The sequence below is a fragment of the Labrus bergylta genome, chromosome 15 (genome assembly GCF_963930695.1).
Source record: "Labrus bergylta chromosome 15, fLabBer1.1, whole genome shotgun sequence".
NCBI classification, from domain to species: Eukaryota; Metazoa; Chordata; class Actinopteri; order Labriformes; family Labridae; genus Labrus; species Labrus bergylta.
This window is the reverse complement of record NC_089209.1, coordinates 1,126,913-1,151,890: the sequence shown is the minus strand read 5'-3', so window position 1 is coordinate 1,151,890 and position 24,978 is coordinate 1,126,913. Positions and strand designations below refer to the sequence as shown.

Here is a 24,978-nt window from a genome sequence, read left to right as displayed (position 1 = left end):
GGTGGATTTGGGTTCGTGGTGAGACATGTCCCGACCTAAAATGCTGCCTGACGATCAGTTTAACAGTTTAATCATGTGTTTTTCACTTCTTGGAATTTCAGCAGGTGAACAACACCTGTGGGCAGCTCTGGGCAGCTCTGCTAGTGCGGTGCATGCGGCGGAGGCCGCGTCTGTGCCCACGGCGGAGGCCGCCTCCGCGTTCGTGCCCGGGGCGGAGGCCGCGTCCGCGCCTGCGCCTGGCTGAGGTAGAAGTGGTTTCGACCAGCTCTCAGGCTACAGAAGAGGAGAGGACATGGATGAAGATTATGAGTCAGACAATGCATCCATTGCTGATTTGCCAAATAGTGGCTCTGATCTTTATTTTTTAGAGTCAATCAATCAATTTATGGATGAAACGTACAAAAAATCAGTAAAAATAAGTGACTACTTTAGTGATACTGAGAAGTTCATAAAGTCAGTCAGCATACTGAAAAGACAGGTTGGGTTTGACCTCCTGGACGAGAAAAAACGTTTCCGTCTAAAAAATTGAGGAATTGCATTGAGGAAAACTGGAGGTAAGAGTGTAAAGAAGACAAAGAAATGATCATGCATCACAAGGTGTTTTTCTTCTTCTACTGTTCCCTGTTTGTGTCTACTTGTCTGTTTTTTCTCTCTGATCTTTCTATGAGGAGTCTTAAGATAGGACCTCTTAACATTAATGGTGGGAGAGACAGACAGAAAAGGGGCCTTATCTCTGAGATCTCAACTCAGAAAAACATTGATATCTTGTTTTTACAAGAGACTCATACCACACCATCAGATGAGACAGATTGGGGTTTATGGTGGGAGGGCTCTAACTACCTTAGCCATGGCACCAACTTTAGTGCAGGAGTAGCCATTTTGTTTAGAGCATCTGCAAATGTAAAGATCATCTCTTGTGCTGAAATTGTAAAGGGAAGGCTTTTAATTGTAAGAGCAGAAATAGAGGACACTGTTTTCTGCTTCACTAATATTTATGCTCCAAATAATGGAGCTGAAAGGGTAGCTTTCTATACCCGCCTCCAAAAGGAGTTACTGATCTATAATCAGGATCAGATCATTCTTGGTGGTGATTTTAACTGCACACTTGATTTCACCGTGGATAGAATAGGAGAGGAGCCACATCCACATTCATCCCAGACTTTAAAAACTGTCATCTCTCACCTGGATTTGTTGGACACATTTAGAGTGAAACATCCACAATCCAGACAGTATACATGGGTCAGGGTTAACAGTAACAGGGTGTGTGCAGCTAGACTGGACAGGGTTTACATCTCCAGAACTCTCAACCCCAGATTAATTCATTGTAATATTCTGCCTGTCGGCTTCACTGATCACCATTTTGTTAGTGTGGAGCTGATTATTTCACCAGGTGAAAGGGCTAAGTCCTTCTGGCATTTTAATAACAAGCTTCTACTGGACAATGTTTTCTGTAAAAACTATGGGTGTTTTTGGGATCAGTGGCAATTAAGAAAAGTTGAGTTTGATTCTTTGAAGCTTTGGTGGGAGGTTGGTAAAGCTCAGATTCGTGTTTTTTGTCAGCAGTACACGTCACACTCTTCTGCTAGATTAAAAACAGTCATTAAAAATATTGAGGACAACATTAAGAACCTTGAGGAGGGGTTAAATGGGAGTGTGGATCCCACCACTGGTACCCTGCTGAAGGAGAAACGTATGGAGTTGAGCTCTTTCCTGCAGGAGAGGGTGAAGGGAGCTCTTGTGCAGAGTCGTTTCCTTCAACTCAAAGACATGGATGCCCCAACGTCTTTCTTTTTCAATCTTGAGAGATCTGTGGCTCAAAAAAAGCTGCTGACTTGTCTTAAACTGCCAGGAGGTCGTATAACAGCTGATCCAAAGGAAATGAGCAGTAATGCCATGCAGTTCTATGAGGATCTGTTTGGAGCAGAGAGTTGCAGCCAGGAGTGTCGCAGGGAGCTCCTGGAGGGTCTCCCTCAGCTCAGTGTGGAGGAGAGGTCTCTTCTGGAAGGGGAGCTGTCTCTGGAGGAGCTCACTGCTGCTGTCACTCAGATGGCAACAGGAAGAGCACCTGGAATAGATGGGTTGTCCACAGACTTTTTTAAGAGGTTCTGGAATATTCTTGGGTCTGACCTGCATAGTGTTTTAATGGAGTGTTGCAGGACCGGGTCTCTTCCTGGTTCTTGTAAGAAAGCAGTTCTTTCCTTGCTCCCCAAGAAAGGTGACCTGGCATTGTTAAAAAACTGGAGGCCGGTTGCTTTGCTTTGTGCGGACTACAAGATCCTCTCCAGAGCTTTATCGAACAGACTAAAGGACGTTCTCGGAAGTGTGGTCCATAAAGACCAGAGCTACAGTGTTCCAGACCGGACAATCATGGATAATGTTTTTCTTATCAGAGATGTCATTGATGTGTGTAAAATCTATAATCTAAATGTTGGCATTGTGTCTCTGGATCAAGAGAAGGCGTTTGACAGGGTGGATCACTCGTATTTGTTTTCTGCACTGAGGTCTTTTGGTTTTGGGGATGGTTTTGTGTCATTAGTTGGTTTGTTGTATCAGGATGCACAGTGTTTGGTGAAGATGGGGGCGGGGTTGAGTCGGCCAATCCCTGTACGGCGAGGGATCAGACAAGGTTGTCCCATCTCCGGCCAGCTGTACAGCTTGGCTATTGAGCCCTTGCTGTGCAGGTTGAGGGGCCGGCTCAGCGGGCTTTCTTTGCCCGCGGCCTGTAGCATTGAATGTCCCCCTACAGTTTCTGCCTATGCTGATGATGTAAACATCTTCATCTCCAATCAGGGGGACGTTCAGTGTCTGCGGGACACCCTGTCCCTGTATGAAAGGGCAACAGCTGCACGGGTGAACTGGGAAAAAAGTGGTGCCTTATTGGTGGGAGAGTGGAGGGACCAGGCAGTGCCCAGTCTGCCTGGTGGACTTGAGTGGGGGAGGGAGGGGTTGAAGGTGTTGGGGGTTTATTTGGGTACCGAGGGCTTTAAAAGTAAAAACTGGGAGGGAGTTAGGGAGAAAGTGTGCGCTCGGTTGTCTAAATGGAAATGGTTGCTACCCCAGTTGTCGTATAGGGGAAGAGTTCTGGTGGTCAATAACTTGGTTGCCTCGACTCTCTGGCACAGACTTGTGGCTTTGACACCTCCAAGAGGGCTGGTGGAGGACATTCAAAGGGCCATCCTGGACTTCTTCTGGTCAGGCAAACACTGGGTCCAGGCGGCAGTCCTCTACCTGCCGGTGGCTGAAGGGGGACATGGACTTATAGACATTCAGTCAAAAATTGCCTCATTCAGACTCCAGACTGCACAGAGACTCCTTTTCACTTGTGGTCCCAGCTGGATGGACATCGCTCGACTGCTGCTGAGGAGAGCTGGACGGCTGGGGTACACTAAGCAGCTCTTTCTGTTAAAGCTTGAGGAGGTGGATCTCACTGGATTAACATCCTTTTATATGTCTGTAATGCAGGCATGGAAAATGTACACATTCAAAAGGAAAAAAACTGAGAGTCCGGGAATGTGGATCTTTGAGGAACCGTTATTTTTTAATGATTTCATAAGGACTCCAACTTTGCAGTCAGCCAGTCTCCGGGCCAGTTTCAGAGAGGCAGGCTGCACAAAACTGGGTCACCTGGTAAGACTGACCCTGGACGCCCTCAGAGAAAGGACCAATATCACCTCCAGCCGGGTGGTTGAAAGAGTGGTGGAGGAAGTCTTTGCTGCACTTCCAGTAAAACTTGTGACATTTCTAAACATTGAGAATCTGTGTGAGCAGTGGAGTGAAGAGGGCGAATACAGCTTCCCATCTTTGTCTGTTACCCCAGATGTCGGGGAGTGGCAGGAAAGAGGAGGTGGACTGCTGTCCTTTAGTACTCCTGTTCTGGGAAAGTTCCAGGATGCAGGGAAAAAGGCACTCTATCAGTCCTGTGTTAAGGTCCTACATCTTCGTGGTCTGTCGGGAGTGAAAGAGTCGAGGTGGATCGAGTTTTTTGGCCCGGAGGTTTCCCCGAAAGGCAGCTGGCGGTCCCTGTACAAGCTGCCTGTTGAGAAGAGAACAGCAGATCTCCAGTGGAGAGTTGTGCATGGGGGTATAGCCACGAACAGATACAGAGCGCACATTGATCCAGGGGTGGGAGAGGAGTGTTTGTTTTGTTCACTAACTGAAACTTTGTCTCATCTGTTTGTTGAGTGTCCCAGGCTCTCACTCTTGTTTGTCCTTATGAAAAGCTTGTTTGAAGCTCTCGGGGAGGATTTCTCTTATGCATTGTTTGTTTTTGGGCCAAAGTATCCTGCAAAGAAAAAGACTGTACATACACTGATGAACTTTTTATCTGGCTCGGCTAAGTTGGCCATTTGGCTTACACGCAAGAACCGAGCTCAGGGTACTGGCTGTGTGGAACCGGTGCTGGTTCTGGAGGGACTTTTGAAGGCCAGACTAAAGGTAGAATTTGCCTATTATCAAATGATGGACAATGTGCAAGACTTTAATAGTGTATGGGCTGTGGAAGAAGCTTTGTGCTCTGTGGGTGGGGATGGAGAGCTGATTATTCATTTTTGATGCAGTAAATGTTGTTTTTGTTGATGTTGTGATTTTTGTTGCACTTGTTTTGTTTTATTTTTTATTTTTTATTTATTTATTTATTTCCTTCTCTTGATCTGAGTGATGATGTGACAGTGTTATAATTTTCTCCTGGTAGTGGTAAAATAAAAGGTATTTTGAAAACCAAACCTTCTCTTCTCTCCTCTCCTCTCCTCTCTTCTCCTCTCCTCTCCTCTCCTCTCCTCTCCTCTCCTCTCCTCTTCCCTTGCTCCTTCTCTCCTCTCCTTCTCTCCTCTCCTATCCTCTCCTCTCCTCTCCTCTTCCCTCGCTCCTTCTCTCCTCTGGTTTCCTTCTCTGGAACAAAAAAGAGAAGCTGATCAGCGGTTAGGAGTCTCAGATTTGATTTTCTGTTTTGTGGAGTTTCAGAGTTCAAAACAGTAAACTGAGCTGCCTTCTCCAGTCCCATAAATCTGGGGGGGGGGGGGGGGGGGAGGGAGACCCAACATCAGCTCTCATAAAGCTGTATATATAACGTGGATATAAAGTGCGGTCGGAAGGAAGTGGTGTGAGGGAGGGGGGGGGGGGTTAAACGTAGAGGCTAAACAGAGGTGTTTCCTGAGCACAAATCAGCTCAGTGTGGAGGGGTCTCTGTAGAGGAGGGGGGGCAGGGGAGGGGGGGGTACGAGGTAAACAGATTAAAGTGTTCCACACTTTTCATTTGAAGCGGCCGTGATAGTTAACACGCCCGTCCCGTGGTGACTGCTGATAGTAGCTCTAAATGTTTAGCGGTTTCACGTCGTGAGCTCACTGAGAAACTGGTCGAGAGGCCAAAGATCATCTATGAGGACAGACGCTCCACTCGGTCGCGAATGAACATGCACCAGCATGAAACCAAAACAACTGGCGCTGCATTGTTGTGTTAGCATGCTAATGCTAGCGATCTTTATTATGCTGGTATCTTCACACTGCATGTAAATTTACCTGAAATGAGCGTGATCTAGAAACACAGTTAAGCAGTGAGTACAGTATGTTATTCTTCTTTTCTCTAGTCCCTCAATTAAACAACTTTTATACACGAGGGGAGGAGTCAGCCGGCCGTCCCGGCGATGTAAACAAAGTGAAGATAGGACTCTGAAAACTCTGAAAACATCACAGACAGTGGGACTCGGGTGTTACACCCATTGTAGACAGTCATGACTCACAGAGTTATTTTCAGAGGATATACTTGATTTCTACATTTAAGTGAGAAAAATCACAGATGAAGACTTTAAGGGTTTCTGATCAGCTCTGTAGACGTGAACCTCGAGGAAAGAGTCGCTACTGAAAAAGAACGTGTTGAAGATTTAGATGCTCTGCTGCTGCTTTAGAAGTAAACTTTGTGTTTACCTCTGTCAGTTTCCAAGTAATCAATATGTTCAGTGTCGTCTCTTTGTGTCTTCCAACAAATATTTGGCCTCAAAGTTAAGATTTTTGTGGTCGTTTCTTTTTTCTTATCACCATGAGAGGTAGAAAACTCGTCAGGTGAGGCGGTGTGTTCGCTGTCAGGTCAAGTTTTACAGAAGAGAAACTCGCACGAACACGCTTTCTTTTCATACTTCAGCCTTTATTTATTTTATTAATTCATTAATTTGTGATACCCTGCATGAGGGTCCTCCACCTTTTGTTTTTTGAAACTCAGACTTCTGTTTCCTGTGACTTTGACCTTGTGTTGGTCCAATCACTGATGAAGAGCAGCCGGCCTCAGGTAACCGTTCTGTGAGAAATCGAAACAAACTTTGATTCTCAGCCCAACAACCATAAAGACATCACTCCATTGTAACATTCATTTTGTATTTGTTGTATGAAAGTGTCCCTTTGATTAAAAACCTGAAGAGCTCGGTGGATTGAGTTATTTTGATCCCGGCGTCTTCCCGACGAGCTGCTGCTTGTGTTTCTTACAGGTGGAGGTATTTCCAGAGATCTCCTCTCGTCTCCTCCCAGAGTTTCATCACCACATCTGGTTGGACGTCTCCTCCTCTTGTTGTTCCTTCACAATAAAACAAAGGCACTGAATTACACACATCAACTTGTCCTCACCTGCAACACGCCCCATTATGCAGTATGAAGATACAAGCATAATAAAGATCGCTAGCATTAGCATGCTAACACAACAGTGCAGCGCGAGTTGTTTTGGTTTCAAGACGGTGCTCAAGCATGAAATGATCCATCTACTGGATCAAAAAATTCAGTATCAAAAAATCACATATAAAGCCTTTAATGGAAAAGACGTCTTTCTAACTGTTAGAGCTAAAAGACGCTACATGTTCATCTGCGACCGAGTGGAGTGTCTGTCCTCATAGATGATCTTTGGCTGAGCGTCAGTTCGGCCTCTCGATCAGTTTCTCACGATGTGAAACCGCGAAACATTTAGAGCTTCTGTCAGCAGGCACCACGGGACGAGCGCTTGAAATGAAAAGTGCGGAACATTTAGACACTTTAATCTGTTTACCTCGTAAACCTTGTGAACTTCCTGATTACTATTTCATTGGTCTGCACATTAAGACGATTAAATTTAGATCTTAAAATACAAATACGAGCACAGATATCCAATTAAGAAAGCTAAAAGTGACCCAGAACTTATTTTTTCCCTCTTGTAGTTTAATGGGAGTTGGCTTCTTCGGGTAAACAGCTCGACCTGCCAGTTTCCTTTCACCATCCCTGAAACACAAACCAGTGAAATCCAGCTGCTCAGAACCACTGACTTTATGAAACCAAGTGGAGACAGCTGCTCTGATTCATTCAGGTGATAAAAACAAAACATCACCCAACCAGCGGTGACATTTAACCAAGAACTCCACACTGAGTTTGAACATGTGGACGTAGCCTCCACGTCTGAAAGGTCAAGATCACATGGAAGAACCTTCCATGGAACCTTAGACGCTGAAGGGCTCCATTAAAGGAGACATATTATAAAAAATCCACTTCGACAGTGTTTGTGAACATATATCTGTGTAACCTGAGAGTCTATTGACCCATCCAGTCCTTTGTTAGTGGTCTGCATGAGTCTTACAACACAGAGAAAAACGCTCTGTTTCAAATGTGCTCTCCTTGTGATGTCACAGTGGGATTCTTGTGAAAAAATCTCCACCCATGGACTCCACCTCCAGCCTAGATCAAAACTTTAGTGCAGGTCGGCCATTTTTATTCTCACTACAGAGGAGTGATGTCTACAGGGAAAACTAAGGGGGGAATGGGGGGGGTGGGGTCATTACATTTAAAGAGACACACACACCAAAACGGAGCGTTCTGAGAGAGCTGGTTTCTACAGGGTCACAAACCTCCTCTGGTGCTTGATTCATGTTTTATTTTGACCAAAGCACAGAACAGATGTTTCATTTAGACCACAGGGGACTGTTTGAAAAGGTGGAGGAGGGGACTGTTTGAAAAGGTGGAAGAGGACTGTTTGAAAAGGTGGAGGAGGACCGTTTGAAAAGGTGGAGGAGGGGACTGTTTGAAAAGGTGGAGGAGGACTGTTTGAAAAGGTGGAGGAGGGGACTGTTTGAAAAGGTGGAGGAGGGGACTGTTTGAAAAGGTGGAGGAGGGGACTGTTTGAAAAGGTGGAGGAGGAGGACTGTTTGAAAAGGTGGAGGAGGAGACTATTTGAAAAGGTGGAGGAGGGGACTGTTTGAAAAAGTGGAGGAGGGGACTGTTTGAAAAGGTGGAGGAGGGGACTGTTTGAAGAGGTGGAGGAGGGGACTGTTTGAAAAGGTGGAGGAGGGGGCTGTTTGAAGAGGTGGAGGAGGGGACTGTTTGAAGAGGTGGAGGAGGGGACTGTTTGAAAAGGTGGAGGAGGGGGCTGTTTGAAAAGGTGGAGGAGGGGGCTGTTTGAAAAGGTGGAGGAGGGGACTGTTTGAAAAGGTGGAGGAGGGGACTGTTTGAAAAGGTGGAGGAGGGGACTGTTTGAAAAGGGGGAGGAGGGGGATCATATGTCCTCTTTAAGGTTATCCCAAAGGAAACGATGACACAGAGCTTCAGGCTTCAAGCTGATACTGAGGTCCATGTGAACACCGTCACCAACAGGTACCTTCAAACAGACATTTAGGTCGCTTTAACAGATGAAGCTCGATGGACTCACTTTTTTAAAACAGGCACTAAGAGGCCAAGCGTCATTCAGCAGTGAAAGGTTATCTTTGCATAGACACTGAAAGGGAACAGATGCTACCTTGTCCTTGTGCCTCTCTACAAGACAACAGTGATAAAAGACTAAAAGACTCCAGGCCTCATTTTTACCAAGTGCAATTAATCTGTTAAACAACAATTAGCTATTTGTTGCTCTTTTTACACTTGAATTGCACATTTGCACACCGCCACTTTGCACTTTAATAACTTCAATTTCCATTCTGGTGCAGGCTCTTGACTGATTTTATTGCGCTGTTTTCATTTGGTTTTATATTTTGCTGTGTTGTCTGATTTTTTAAATTCATTTTGGTCCATGTTTCATGGTGATGTTGTCCTTGTGTTTCTTGTCTTCTGTGTGCTCCTGTTGCAACGCAGATTTCCCCTTGTGGGACAATAAAAAATCTGAATCTGAATCTAAAAATCAGCGTCTGAAATATTTTGCAGGACTTTTTGTGGAAGATAAAAAAAGAACATCTGAATGAAAATAGGATTCTAGTGTTGCGTATTTAGTTGCAGAATTCCTCTGATGTGCAGGAGAACAGTGTGATGGAGTCTACTGCTTGAACTTCAAAGTGCAGATTAACCACAGCTCTGATGATGGAAGTGCCCTGATTCTCTTACTGAGGGGAGTCTCAGGGTGTTTGGGGAAGTTGGGGGCTGGCGCTGTGGGTTGAGGGTTGAGGTGGGTGTTTGGCATTCAGAGGGCAGGAGGTGTGTAGGCGGAGCTTATAGCGTCTGCTCCCCAAAGCCTCAGACTGTAAGATGTGGTGCAGGATCCTTCCGGTTAGCATTGAGATGCAGCAACAACAAAGCTAGAAAACAGGCAGCAACAACACTTCCTGGATCGAAAGCCACCTCACTTCATCACCGAGGGGTAATTAAGACAAGCCCAGACGGAGCAGTGAACCTGGCCAGACACCACAGATCTGTTTGAACAAGAGTGCTGTGTGCTTCTTTTTGCATGCTTGACTCCATCTGTGTTTCCAATGAATGCAAATAAAAGACTAGACCTTGACTGGGGTCCTTAAGGGAGACCATCGGTTTGAGCCTCTCAGGAGGACTCGCTGTGCTCCAACCTGCAGACAGAAACATCCATCAGTGAGAGGAACACATGTTCAAGTTTGAACCGTGTGAGAGAGGAGAAAAAACAGAGAAAATGATACCAGATTTTACAACCCTGAAGACGAGAAGCAAAGAAATGTACCAAAAATAACAAGTTGATTATAGCTGCTCTGAAACCAAGCTTAGGAATTTGATATATTTGACTATACTTCGGTTTTATGTCATATTTTTGCTTTTCATTAAAGGAGCAGTATGTAACTCTGACCCCTAGTGTTTAAAATGGGTACTGCAGTCTAAATTCTAAACATCATAGAGAGCTGTCTCCCCCCTCCTCTCTAGAGTGGATGCTCACTCAGGTCACCATGTGGTGGACTCTGAAGCTTCAGTGTTTATCCAGCTCTGCATGGGTCTGTAAACCTTTCTGTGTTCTAACCTCTCTCCATTTTTCAAAAGCATCTCCAATATTGATCCTAGTTTGAGCACGTTTCTGCTCGTGGAGCTTATTAGAAACATGCAGAGGCTTTTTAGGTCGGGTACAATCACTTCTATCTGAACCACTTCTCTTGACCCGCTTCCATCACTGCAACACCTGTTGACCTGATAACTGCTCTCATATCTGACAAACAGAGGGGCGTCCAAAACGGCCGTGTGGGGGGGGTCGCCTTAAAACCGCCTACCTTCTCTGGTCCAAACAAATCCAGCAGAAGAGAAACTCATGTATTCATGTGATTGGATGTAAAGGATCAGGACTTAAGTGTTCATTTCCTTTTCATTGAAGATCAAACCTCTCTGTCTCTCCTGTTCTTCTCTCAGGAATGCTGATCCAGCCTTTGATGGCGTACAGAAAATATGACAAGGATTTATCCTGAGAACAATCAGGACTTTGTGTTCCTGGGAGCTCAAAACATCCGTCTGCCTCTGTGTTGTTTTCTGTCCTCTTGAAACCAGTCATCATGCAGCTGTAGCACCTGTCCGCCTTGTCCAGCACACCTGATCCTCATTCCTTTGTCTAAGTGCACGCTGCAGGTTGGATTTTGTGGGCTTTAAGCTCCATGGGAATCAGATTTACATCAACCTCCAGAAATCTTTTTATTACAAACGAAAGGAGACAAAGATTTGATGTACTTAACAGAAGATCTGCAGCTCATAGATACACTCACATGCAAAAGATCCTTTCACCATCAGATATGCATCTGATCTGACTACATTTCTGATGTTTGAATTGATCATAACTGATCAAAATGAATGACTCTCATCTCTCTCTGTTGCCAGATTTGCCAGTGAAAGACCTGAAACAAAGAATCTCAGACCTCTCTTCAGCTGACCTCCTGGTGCTAACAATAGCTTACAATTTCAGAATTCGCTATTTAAAATTGTGCACTGTCTCCATTTTACAAAACCCAAGTTGGCCAAAGATTTACCCAAATTTGTGATTAAGATAAATCAGAACAGGTCACTTTAAAGGTGACATATCTTCTTCTTCTTCAGTGTAAATAAGTGTCAGAGCTCCTCAAAACATGTGTGAAGTTTCTTGTTCTAAATCCACTCTGATCCTGTATTTGATCATGCCTATAAACCCCTCTATTTCAGCCCTGCTCAGAACAGGCTGTGTCTGTACCTTTAAATATGTAAATGAGCTGTGTCTGACCACGCCCCCTCTCTGGAAGGGCTTGGGTGCCTCGGTCTTTCTCACTCCATGTCCTATTGTTTACAGTGAGAAGGCAGACTCAGAGGGCAGAACAAACACCTAGCTGTGGGAGTGTCACCCACCTGGGGGAGGGGCTACTGCCCTTTGTGATGTCATGAAGGGAAAACCTCCAAACGGCCTGTTTGAACACACATTTTCTGAAAAGTGGAGCAGGAAGAAGACGGAGAGGATGGACTTTTCTCATCATTGGAGGGTTTGTAGATTCTAGTAAAAAAATCCCCTCCCCTGGTATCTCCACCCCCAGCTTAGAACAAAACTTTTGCTCAGGTCGGCCATTTTTATTCTCGTTACAAAGGAGTGATGTCTACTGGGAAAACTCAGGGGGGACTCATTGAATTTATTTAAAATAGACTTAGGTTAAATAAATGAATGAACCACTCTGTAGGATTTGGTTTTACAGATGAATGTGAGCTGATACACACAGGTCTGAGTAAAGTCGAGTTGTATCTGATGATGTTCTTTGGCGTTCCTCTGCTGCTGTATTGCTCTCTTAGCGTGACTGCTTTACTGACTTCATTCCGGCTGAGGTCAGAAAACGACCCCGTCAATAATGAGAGGCGTTTAATTGCATTCATGCCTGTGTAACAAGAGGAGATGAAGATGACGAGGTAATTATTGGTTTGAAAGTTTCACACCCTGACCCTGACCCGACCCTCTGACCACGCCAACAACCCCTCCTCAGCCTTCCCTCAGTCTTCCAGGGAGCAATAAGACAGCTGATCCATCCGACATTCCTCCTCTGTCCACAGCCTCGGTCCTTCACAGCAGGGAGGGTTTATCTGCAGACACACATTCAGTAAATCAACAACTTCTGTTACAATGTCAGATGTTATAGTTTAAATAAAGTTTTCACTTGAACTAAAGCTGCAAACAAAAATGGTTCTGTACTCAGAGGGCCTGTACTCTGATGGTCTGTACTCTGAGGGTCTGTACTCTAATGGTCTGTACTCTGATGGTCTGTACTCTAATGGTCTGTACTCTGAGGGTCTGTACTCTGATGGTCTGTACTCTGATGGTCTGTACTCTGAGGGTCTGTACTCTGAGGGTCTGTACTCTGATGGTCTGTACTCTGATGGTCTGTACTCTGATGGTCTGTACTCTAATGGTCTGTACTCTGATGGTCTGTACTCTAATGGTCTGTACTCTGAGGGTCTGTACTCTAATGGTCTGTACTCTAATGGTCTGTACTCTGAGGGTCTGTACTCTAATGGTCTGTACTCTGATGGTCTGTACTCAGAGGGCCTGTACTCTGAGGGTCTGTACTCTGATGGTCTGTACTCTGATGGTCTGTACTCTAATGGTCTGTACTCTGATGGTCTGTACTCTAATGGTCTGTACTCTGATGGTCTGTACTCTAATGGTCTGTACTCTAATGGTCTGTACTCTGAGGGTCTGTACTCTAATGGTCTGTACTCTAATGGTCTGTACTCTGAGGGTCTGTACTCTGATGGTCTGTACTCTGATGGTCTGTACTCTGAGGGTCTGTACTCTGAGGGTCTGTACTCTGATGGTCTGTACTCTGATGGTCTGTACTCTAATGGTCTGTACTCTGATGGTCTGTACTCTAATGGTCTGTACTCTGAGGGTCTGTACTCTAATGGTCTGTACTCTAATGGTCTGTACTCTGAGGGTCTGTACTCTAATGGTCTGTACTCTGATGGTCTGTACTCAGAGGGCCTGTACTCTGAGGGTCTGTACTCTGATGGTCTGTACTCTGATGGTCTGTACTCTAATGGTCTGTACTCTGATGGTCTGTACTCTAATGGTCTGTACTCTGATGGTCTGTACTCTAATGGTCTGTACTCTAATGGTCTGTACTCTAATGGTCTGTACTCTAATGGTCTGTACTCTGAGGGTCTGTACTCTAATGGTCTGTACTCTGAGAGCCTGTACTCTAATGGTCTGTACTCAGATGGTCTGTACTCTGAGGGTCTGTACTCTAATGGTCTGTACTCTAATGGTCTGTACTCTGAGGGTCTGTACTCTAATGGTCTGTACTCTGAGAGCCTGTACTCTGATGGTCTGTACTCAGATGGTCTGTACTCTGAGGGTCTGTACTCTAATGGTCTGTACTCTGAGAGCCTGTACTCTAATGGTCTGTACTCTAATGGTCTGTACTCAGATGGTCTGTACTCTGATGGTCTGTACTCTAATGGTCTGTACTCAGATGGTCTGTACTCTGAGGGTCTGTACTCTAATGGTCTGTACTCTGAGAGCCTGTACTCTAATGGTCTGTACTCTAATGGTCTGTACTCTAATGGTCTGTACTCTGATGGTCTGTACTCAGAGGGCCTGTACTCTGATGGTCTGTACTCTGAGGGTCTGTACTCTGATGGTCTGTACTCTGAGGGTCTGTACTCTAATGGTCTATACTCTGATGGTCTGTACTCTGATGGTCTGTACTCTAATGGTCTGTACTCTGATGGTCTGTACTCTAATGGTCTGTACTCTGAGGGTCTGTACTCTAATGGTCTGTACTCTAATGGTCTGTACTCTAATGGTCTGTACTCTGAGGGTCTGTACTCTAATGGTCTGTACTCTGATGGTCTGTACTCAGAGGGCCTGTACTCTGAGGGTCTGTACTCTGATGGTCTGTACTCTGATGGTCTGTACTCTAATGGTCTGTACTCTGATGGTCTGTACTCTAATGGTCTGTACTCTGAGGGTCTGTACTCTAATGGTCTGTACTCTAATGGTCTGTACTCTGAGGGTCTGTACTCTAATGGTCTGTACTCTGAGAGCCTGTACTCTAATGGTCTGTACTCAGATGGTCTGTACTCTGAGGGTCTGTACTCTAATGGTCTGTACTCTGAGAGCCTGTACTCTAATGGTATGTACTCTAATGGTCTGTACTCTGAGGGTCTGTACTCTAATGGTCTGTACTCTGATGGTCTGTACTCTAATGGTCTGTACTCAGATGGTCTGTACTCTGAGGGTCTGTACTCTAATGGTCTGTACTCAGATGGTCTGTACTCTGAGGGTCTGTACTCTAATGGTCTGTACTCTGAGAGCCTGTACTCTAATGGTCTGTACTCTAATGGTCTGTACTCTGAGGGTCTGTACTCTAATGGTCTGTACTCTGAGGGTCTGTACTCTAATGGTCTGTACTCAGATGGTCTGTACTCTGAGGGTCTGTACTCTAATGGTCTGTACTCAGATGGTCTGTACTCTGAGGGTCTGTACTCTAATGGTCTGTACTCTGAGAGCCTGTACTCTAGTGGTCTGTACTCTAATGGTCTGTACCCTGAGGGTCTGTACTCTAATGGTCTGTACTCTAATGGTCTGTACTCTGATGGTCTGTACTCTGAGGGTCTGTACTCTAATGGTCTGTACCCAGAGAGCCTGTACTCTGAGGGTCTGTACTCTAATGGTCTGTACTCTGAAGGTCTGTACTCTAATGGTCTGTACTCTGAGGGTCTGTACCCAGAGAGCCTGTACTCTGAGGGTCTGTACTCTGAGGGTCTGTACTCTGAGGGTCTGTACTCTGATGGTCTGTACTCTGAGGGTCTGTACTCTGAGGGTCTGTACTCTGAGGGTCTGTACTCTAATGGTCTGTACTCAGATGGTCTGTACCCAGAGAGCCTGTACTCTGAGGGTCTGTACTCTGATGGTCTGTACTCTGAGGGTCTGTACTCTGATGGTCTGTACTCTGAGGGTCTGTACTCTGAGGGTCTGTACTCTGAGGGTCTGTACTCTGAGGGAGGTTCTCGGAGGCCCTGCATTGGGACAGCTGAAGACAGACTGACTCAATCTGCTGAATCTTAAAGGAGCAAACTGTAAGACATCTAAATTAAATCCTCAAATGAGCACACAAAGGGAAGGTCATAGGACTTGTTTTTTAGAACATCAAACCAGATGTCATCTAATTATGACATGATGATGAAACTCTGGTATCCGAGGAGATAAGTGGAGATCTCTGGAAAAACCTCGCCCTGGCAGAAAAACAAGCAGCAGCTCGTCAGAATCAAAGTGTTGAGTAAACAATGAATAATTCAATCCCAGCAGCCTCAGAGCCCATCAGGTTTTTAATCAGACGTGCACACACTTTAATATGTTTCAAATCTGGACTGCCTGTAAGCATGGTCAAACAGTTGTTGTTGTTGTTATTGACTTGGCGTGCTCACAACGATGCATTTTTCTGTTTTCATCTGGACGAAGATGTTTTTGAGAAGTTAGCGTGTGTGGACGGAGGAGAGAGATGATTGTAGATAAAGTCCTGTGACGTGTTTGTTGACATATATAAGTCTGGATTGATGTGGGAGAAGAACTCACAAAAATGTCCACCAGTGGAGCCTCTCGTCCAATGAAGTGTCTCGTTGTTTTTTTTGGTGGTAACAGGTCTGATTTCAGTCATTTTGAATAAATCCTTCTCCTCTGACTCTGTGTGCAGGATGAAGGAGACATTTCTGTTTGTCATCTTAACTCAGGAAGTTATTTGTGGTGCACTTTCTTTATTATGTGTGGAGAAAAAATGGCCGACTCCGTAAAACACGGGCCAAGAAAGAACTCAAGTTGGACAGAATCAAAGTGAAGAAAAGCAACATTTTGACCCAGTTCAATTGTTATAGATTTTCCTGTTTGTACGTGATAGATACTTACTGTCTTACTTCCTTACTTCATTTGTTGGCTTCTTTTGTTTTTATATAGAAGATCCAATGAGATCAAAGACCCTAAAACCAAACTAATGGGGCTCAACTTTCTGCCCCACACAATGAAAAGAGAACACTGAAGAAATGTGAAGGTTTAAATCCTTTACAAGACAATCTGAATCTGAAAGTCAGAGTGAGCTGATGTGAGAACACAGCAGGATATAATCAGGAGAATTCACCTGGAGCCAGTGGGAGGGGGTGGTGCACACACACTGCTCCACCAGCCTCCTTGTTTTCTAAATCCTCTGATTTCTTGAACGGGAAACATGAAGACCTCATGTCTAAACCGCTGCTCGCTCCAGTGAAGACTTCAATTTTTCCACGTTAACAACTCGTTCTGAAGACGGAGGGAGGAAGTCATCCCGCTGATTTTTGGATATTTAATACTCCAAAGTCTCCAAAGTCTCCAAACATCATGTTCTGATCAATGTAGTCTTTCAGATTGTCGACAACGTGACGTTCTCGTTGAGCTTCAGATCGTTTCTCTTCCAACAGAATCGACTCTGACATCTGAACCCTGAAGTTATTTATTTGTGTGTTTGTTAATAAATCGTCGGGTCGTCTTGCTCTCTCTCCTTTCCCGGTCTTTTCTCCCACTTTTACCCCCTCTCCCCCCCATTATCTCACCTCCCCCTCTTCTTTAATTGCGCTGTATCTCGGGGCTATGGGATCAACAGGCTGTTGTTTCTTTCTGCTCTGTAATTATCCCGCCCTGAGACCTGACGAGAAGTGAAACAGACGACTCAATAACAAGCGGAAACTCGTGCCAGCAAACACACACACACACACACACACACACACACACACACACACACACACACACACACACACACACACACACACACACACACACACACACACACACACTCACACATTTGCAGTTGTTGATTTGCTTTCACTAAATTAAATAATAATATGGTTTGCACAGGTCTGTCTGCAGCTAGCAGGGATTTTGGACGAGGCAGCAGCGTTTCCATGACAACCTTTGTTTACTCCACATTTTTTAAGACTCGCCAAATTATGTAACCAGTAAGACGCTGTAAGTATGGATGACTAATCGGCCCAACCCCCGTGAGGAGAAACACGTCTCCAGGCCAAGAGGGGTTGGTTTGTCCTTTCTAGGCTTCTGTAGAAACATCTGGCGCCGTAAAGGGGACCTGATCCTAAACCTTTAGATATGGTTCAGTATTAATGTACCCCCATAGACGTCAACAGTGCGACTCCTGAAGTAAAAAGAAACAGTTCATCGTCTCCATAGTGGATTTGATTATTATCCATGATGTCATAACCATCTACAGGTAGACTGACCACGAGCTACCTGAGTGTGAGACGATGGTTTGTCTGATATCAACCTCGTTTTAAGAACAACTAGATTTATTCACAATATCTGGCAAAAGAACTACACTACCCACGATCATAGAGTGTCACAGCCATGTTCTGATTGGTGGAGCTTGCTGTTACCATGGCAATGCTGTCCACCCCTTGGCGTTAGCAGGCTAGCTAGTTGGTAAGCTAACAGTAAATGTGTAGTTTATACATTCAACAACACAAACTACAAGATGTCACAACACATGTATCAACAGTATAAACACGATAACAACGACTAAAATACATTGAAGAAGAAGAGGGACCTTTTGCAATGGATTGTGGGATATGTAGTTCCCTGACTCTGGGAAATATATATCTTCACAGTCTTGTACCTTTTGTCTTTTTCTCCGTTTTTAAAGTTTATTTTTGGGTCGAATAAAATGTTTCACAGTCCCTAGTATTGACTGGCTGGTTGTCATGGTTACAGGCTTCAATCACTTGATATAAGGAGCTTCTACAAAGTCAGCAGAGGATTTGAATGGGGAAATTTACTTCAGGAGCCAGGGACAGTACGCTGAGGTTGTTGGATTTGAAGAGACATGACGTCCAGCTTCTTAATCTTGATCTGTGAAAGAACTCCCGATCCGTTTTCCAGAGTCGGGTTAATGTTCCAACAAGCTGCTCTTTCCCCTCTTCCTCTCGCCGCGGTGACACTCACTTCCTCTGCCACAACGCCTGCTATTTACATCTCAGGACACCGAGCTCATTTAGGGGAACGTTTCACGAGATCTGATGGAGCAATTTTGGGGGAAACCCAACCAAAGGCTCTTTCTGGAGCTCGCCAACATCTCTGCCTCCCAGATGTTTGGATTGTCCTCGTTAAGGCCTTTATGAATCTGGTTTACCGCAGCGGCCTCTCCTCGGTCGGGCCGACAGAGAGACAGCTTCCCCTGAGCGGGGCCAGGAAAACCATCCAAAGTTAAGACAGAAACAGGGGTCCACCTTTTTGTGGTCGAGTCGTTTTCCTCTTCAGTTCACATCATGGTCCTCGGAGAGCGCTCTTTATAAACTGTAGGCGACATAATAGATCCAAAACAGACTCACGACTCGACCTGCCAAAGAAGCTAACAACTAACACCTGGGGCTAACATGATAAATGGTGCAGCACTCAGAATCTCAAGTTCTGTTTTAAAACGTTTTCAGGGTTTCTCTTGATACCAAATTCTTAAACTTCAATACAAATCCAATGATACTGATCCCTGTTTCAATGACACAGCAACCAAAAAAAAATTAAATACAATAAATAATGAAAAGTTTAATTTATGATGACCATATTCTCAAACCTTCAAATCGGGACACTTTAACTTCAGCACAGACCCCCCCATGTATGGATCCACAGTTGGGTGACCTGCTGGTCTCACATGGCGGTCGGTAAATGTTTCCTCCCTAAGCAGCTCGTTTAATCGTCAGCTCGCTACCCGGAAGTAGATCATGACAGAGCTACTTCCTGTCTGTTTGTTCGTTTTAATATGGCTTTGACATTCTGACGTCCCTGGACGCGACCCTGGACTGTTCACCAGCCAATCACAGGGCTGACATATAGAGACAGACAACCAGCTACACTCACATTCACACCTAGAGTGACCAATGACCTGAAATGACCTTCCACTCATCATAAAATGTAACAACAGGTGACCCCACTTCCAGCCTACAATCCCCACCTGAGGGTCCTGAAGGAGACTCCACACAGCTACAAGAATGAACTTCAAAAAGTCAAAGAATTTAAGGAGCAGAAGGCTTTGTAACACTGATCCCCCTTTAAAGTATTTTTCTGCCTTAGGCTTTGTGATGTAATTTAAGAAATGCAGATTAAGAATACATCAGAATCAGAATCAGAATCAGAATCAGAATCAGAATCAGAATCAGAATCAGAATCTGGGTTTATTGCCAAGTACATTTACACATACAAAGAATTTGACTTGGTGTATTGGTGCTAAACAATTAACAAGGAAATAAAGCAGAACTAGAAACAACTTAAATAATACAGAATAAGAAGATATTACAATATATAAAATAGAATTTAAAAATGTAAAATATAAAAATAAAAAATAAAAAACAAAATGTACAAAAGGTGCGATGTAGGAGCTGTGCAGTGGACTATGAGGAAAAAATCTTAGTGTGTACATGACCACCTTTTCACAGTAGGAATATTTATGAATCTGTTGTTGTGTGGATCTTGGTTTGCAGAGTTTTATTTGGTCATAGGATTGTTTTAGGCTTTTTTCTTTTTGCGAGTTTGTGAGTGTTTCGCCAGTTTTCTCCCCTAAAATATGATGATCCCTTCCTACAATTCTACAATTCACAGAGCAGACTCTTTTATCCAAAGCGACGTACATCAGAGAGTAAGAACAACACAAGCAAGGATCTAGAAAAAAGGAAACAATGTGAGTAAGAGCAAACGATCAGCTTTGAGTCTGATTGGACACACAGGTGCTGACAGGAAGTGACCAGAGGCAAAGCACAACATTGAGGGCAGTTCTTGAGAGCTCTAATCAGTATAGAAACCATCTTATAAGTCGTCGTTATCAAACAAAAACCATCGTCATTACCATCATCATCATCAATAATATGGAGACCATCATCATTAAGTTAGTAGGTATTCATGAAAGAGCTGGGTCTTTAGCTTTTTCTTAAAGGTGCAGAGGGACTCTGCAGATCACATGGAGTTTGGAAGTTCATTCCACCACCGGGGGGCGACAGAGGAGAAGAGTCTAGTCAGAGACTTAGGACCCTGTTGTGAAGGTTGGATCAGACTTTCATTGGCAGAGCGTAGTGGGGGGAGGGAGTGTAGACCTGGATCAGAGAGTTAAAGTAAGGAGACGTTTTTGTTTTATACTCCCCATCATTCATAAAAATACGACCTTTAACCTCACACAAAGGGGTCCCATGACACCGCATGAATCACTTCTACCTCAGTCCTTCTTCGTTCTAAAGGTAGTTGAACACGGTTTGTTTTTGTTGTTCTGGCGGGGTTGAAATAATTATTTGTGGGTTAGGGGCAGAAAAACATCCAAACACAGATTGTGTGAGTCAAACAGAGCCGAGAGACGCTCACTGACATGCAGCCAACGAGAGGGAGAGCGCGGTGAGCAAGCGCGAGGAGGCTGTGATTGATGACGCTGGAGCTGTGGAGGTGTCTCACAGCAGAGCCAGCCTCGCCCCGTGTATCCTCCTCCTCTCTCCTCTCCTGCACTTCACCTCTCCTCATCTGTTACTCTACAGCTCGGTGCAGCTGTGCTCCCCTCGCTCCGCTCACACTATCCTCCCTCCTCCGTCTGGAAGCGTCCACAGCCCCGGAGCCCCCTCAGGACACGGGGTCACCTCCGCTCTGCACCTGGGTGGCAACTTGCTGCAGACATTTACTCGACTGGATCAAGAGGACTTTTTTTTTACAACCTGGAGGAACTTAGTTCTGTTTTCTGAGTGTGGACTGGGAACCTTTTTTTATAAGCTCTGGTGTGAGAGGTGTTGTAAACATCTGCAGGGCTCTCTCTCTCTGTCTCTCTCTTCCTCTTTCTCGCTCTCTCTCTCTCTCTCTCTCTGTCTCTCTCTCTCTCTCTCTGTCTCTCTCTCTCTCTCTCTCTCTTCCTCTTTCTCGCTCTCTCTCTCTCTCTCTCTCTCTGTCTCTCTCTCTCTCTCTCTCTCTCTCTCTGTCTCTCTCTCTGTCTCTCTCTCTGTCTCTCTCTCTCTCTCTCTCTCTCTCTCTCTCTCTCTGGTGTGAAGAAAGGAGCCACTGTGTGGATTTTTACACGAGGATTCACCTGGACTCTGAGGAGGCGAGCACGATGGACTTCACTTACTTCTGGCTCCTCGCTACGATGATGATGTTGATCCATCAGCATCAAGGTAAACCCGTCTTCAGTATCTGTAACATGATGTTTGCTTTAAGACCAGGGATGTTCTGCCTGCTGGTAAAGCAGAGCTCCGCTGAGAGTTTAACGGGGCTGAGACCAACGTGCTCCGTTGTCACCTCTCTTCCTGCAGTCTGCAGGGGGTCAGGGGGTCAGGGGGTCAGGGGGTCAGCCCTGTGGTCCCACAGGGTAGGGTGAGGCTAAGTTACCCTAACCCTAACTGATACAAATTCATGAAAAAGGAAATGTGGAAACTTAGGGCCTAATTTTGGGGGAACATAGGCACACTCCCGTCTGCAGAAACTTTACACACCAGCTCTCGTTAGTCATGTGCTCGTCTGCTCTCGTGATCGTGGTCGTGTTTAGAGGATGTTTCTACCTGTAAACCATCACCTCACCATTCAGGAAAATGAATTTCTGTTCTGATAATGGATCCTCCTGATGGTGTGAACTGTAGACACTGAGCCTAAATCAAATGTAATGGAATATTTAAAAATCTTATTTAATTGAATTATATATATTTTGTTTTATTTTATGTGTTTTCTCTGTTTGGATATAAAGTTAAATATCTCATGTGAAACGAAATGAAAGTGTAAACTTAAAGTTAAATGTTCTGGTTTTATTTTGGTTAATAAAATCTTGTAAGTATGACTGATGGAAAGCATGAAAGTAATAAAAATAATGATATAACAAAAAAGGAATATTTAAAATCTGTGAAAGTTTAAAGGATCCGTTAGCTGTCCGTCTCGATGCTCAGCAGGTTTTTATCTTTAAAAAAAAAAAAAGGTGAGGGGTTTCTGATCTTCACCATCCTTCATTCAGACAGTTTGGACTGTTTCACTAAATGTTCAAACAGAATGATGATAGTCTGTCCTTCCTTCAAACTCCCGTCAGACCTTTGTGCAGATTGTTTAAGTATTGTTTGGAGTCCAATCAAAGATATCATTCACGGCGGCTGAGAAAAACTTGAGACATTTTGACATTTTGGAAAACACTTTTAAGATTTTAGAAGAACAGAAAGCCTTTCAGGAGCTCTGAGACACACTGACGAGCAGAACACACACACTGATGAGTCTTGGTGAAAAGGGAGTGTACCAAATGCCGACAGGGCAAGAAAAATGGTTACCTGTCTCAGGTGGGTTCCACTAAACGGACAAAATATCATAACCTCTATTAAAGAAGTTCTGCTCAGTCTGTTCAGAAAATGTTGATTTGTTTTGACCTCAGTAAAAATCTAAATTTGTCTCCAGCTCTGTAAAAGTGTTTTTTGACTTCCTAGCCACCATACTCATTTGATTGATAACCTTTATTACAACATGTGCTTCAGTCTGAGTCCGACATTTAGCACAGCAAACTGAGTGTTTACCTCGTTTCTTGATATGTGAAATCAAAACATTTGAAGTTTGAGTCGAGTAGCCACATGTTTTTTTAGTCTCTGCACCAAATATCAAGTTTCTACCTTCAGGTGATGCTCAGTTGGTAGAGTCGGTCGTCTCTCAACCAGAAGGTCGAGGGTTCAATCTCCAGGTCCTGCAGCAACATGTCCCATGTGTCCTTGGGGAAGACAGTTAATCTCAAATTGCTCCCGTAAATCTGATGGACCCGAGCCATAACCCAGTATGGCGGTAGGCCACTACGATGTAGCCTGAAAAACACCTTCTTTACGTCAAAGACCCCGTTGTTGACTTGTTGTGCTCACCACAGCGCTAACAGTGTGTTTTGACTTTTGAGGAAAACTTCCAATTTAAAAAAATCCCCAAAATCTAACTAATGATAACCTGACTTTCCTGAATGGTTTTTCACTTTGTGTGTGTCAGGTCGAAGTTTAAATCAGATAATAAAACACATCACTCAAATATGAAACAAAAGGCTAAAGATGGAAAAGACAAAACTTCCTGAAAAACCAAGTTTGAAAATGAAATGTGCTCAAGACGTGATATTTGAAATAATCAGAATCAGTTGCTCATAACACCAAAAATCAGAAGGAAGTAAAGATAAGTTCACAATATAAAATAAAATAAAAAAAGTATAACAAAATAATAAGCATAAGTGCCAAGTGAAAGCAATAATAAAGTAGTGTAAGTAATAAGCTATGTTTAAGCCCAGGTAATTGAAAATATAAACAATATTTACAAACATGAATATACACTGATGGATTAAAGCGTAGATATTACACGGTTCATGTATAAATATTGTCCAGTTTTCAACAGATTGCACAGTTTTAGGAGAGAAATAGTCAAGTCTGAAAGCACACGTTCTTCGGGGGGTTGAATTCTCCTCCTGTTACTCGCCTGAAGCTGAAGTTTGTCATAAAACGTTGAAGTGAAGTGTTCAGGCTGTTCGGGCAGACAGACGCGTTGCCTAAGGAGAGCTGTGTTGCCACTTATGCGACCTCGTCGTTTTGAAATGAGGGGGCTTGTGGGTAAGTGTCTCGGGCCGCCTTAAATCCACCGGTTTCCTCCCGTCGGACTGAGCACGCTCATTACTGTCACACAGAAGTAGTCATCATGAGGCGCACGCTGAGCTGTGGGGAAGTGGACCTCCGTCACTCACAGGGAAGACTTTAAAGTTGAGTCTTCACTTCTCTTCTGCATTAACCCTTTGTTCTCTCTGATTTGAACCTCTGCTGCTCTTTTAATGTTCATTATGTCACAACTCCACACCTTCTTTTTCCTTAAGTGTCTTGGAGGCGACCGGTGGAACTTCATGAATGTGAGGCTCGATGAGCTTGTGAAAATGGAAAAAACCATCAGCTTTCTAAAACCTTATTTAAAGGGTATTCAGAAAAACTACAGAAAAACGATAGCCTATAAGCTTTTCTAACATTTAAACCTGGCCGCTGATTGTCCAAAGATGTCGTGCAGATACTGTGAGAAGTTGTACCTGTGCACAGCAGCGTCTGCACCGCTTTGGATGAGAGTTTGAGGATTAATTATTTCTACTAAACATCCAAAACAAAAGAGCACAAGTTTTCACTTGCAAGTTCTGTCCTCAGCATTTTCATGCAGTCAGAAGGGAGTGGAGACAGAAAACTGAAAAAGCAAGGACCATAAGGAGAAACTACAAAGAATTCCATTTAAAGGAGCAGTATGTAGCTCTGCCCCCTAGTGTTTAAAATGGGTACTGCAGTCCAAACATCATAGAGCGCTGTCTCCCCCCCCCCCTCACTCAGGTCACCATGTGGTGGACTCTGAAGCTTCAGTGTTTATCCAGCTCTGCATGGGTCTGTAAACCTTTCTGTGTTCTAACCTCTCTCCATTTTTCAAAAGCATCTCCAATATTGATCCTAGTTTGAGCACGTTTCTGCTCGTGGAGCTTATTAGAAACATGCAGAGGCTTTTTAGGTCGGGTACAATCACTTCTATCTGAACCACTTCTCTTGCCCGCTTCCATCGCTGCAACACCTGTTGACCTGATAACTGCTCCCCTACTTCACATGTTTTTAAAAGTCCCATTTTAGTCAAAATATAAAGAGTGTTTCTCAGGAGCAGCAGGTCCACTGAGCGTCCTCATTGGCCTGTAGGGATGTTGTTGATAAAGAAGAGAGCCTGTTAGCCCAGTCAGGTTTTTCTCAGCCAGTCCGAGGACTCGAACTGGAGATGTTTGGGCTTAGAAAGCTCCAAATCAGGCCGCGAGTTTACTCTGGCTA

The 24,978-nt window shown here is 44.3% G+C and overlaps 1 protein-coding gene across 1 annotated transcript in view; it reads left to right on the top strand.

The window, feature by feature from the left end:
- Positions 1-20,563: 20,563 nt before the first annotated feature.
- Positions 20,564-24,978, top strand: part of si:ch211-202p1.5 (uncharacterized protein LOC103909337 homolog) — an 18,387-nt gene continuing 13,972 nt past the window's right edge. The window contains exon 1 of the mRNA XM_020657791.3: positions 20,564-21,324. Coding sequence (XP_020513447.1) covers positions 21,264-21,324 — 61 coding nt within the window. The 5' untranslated portion in view covers positions 20,564-21,263. The remainder of the gene's footprint in view (positions 21,325-24,978) is intronic.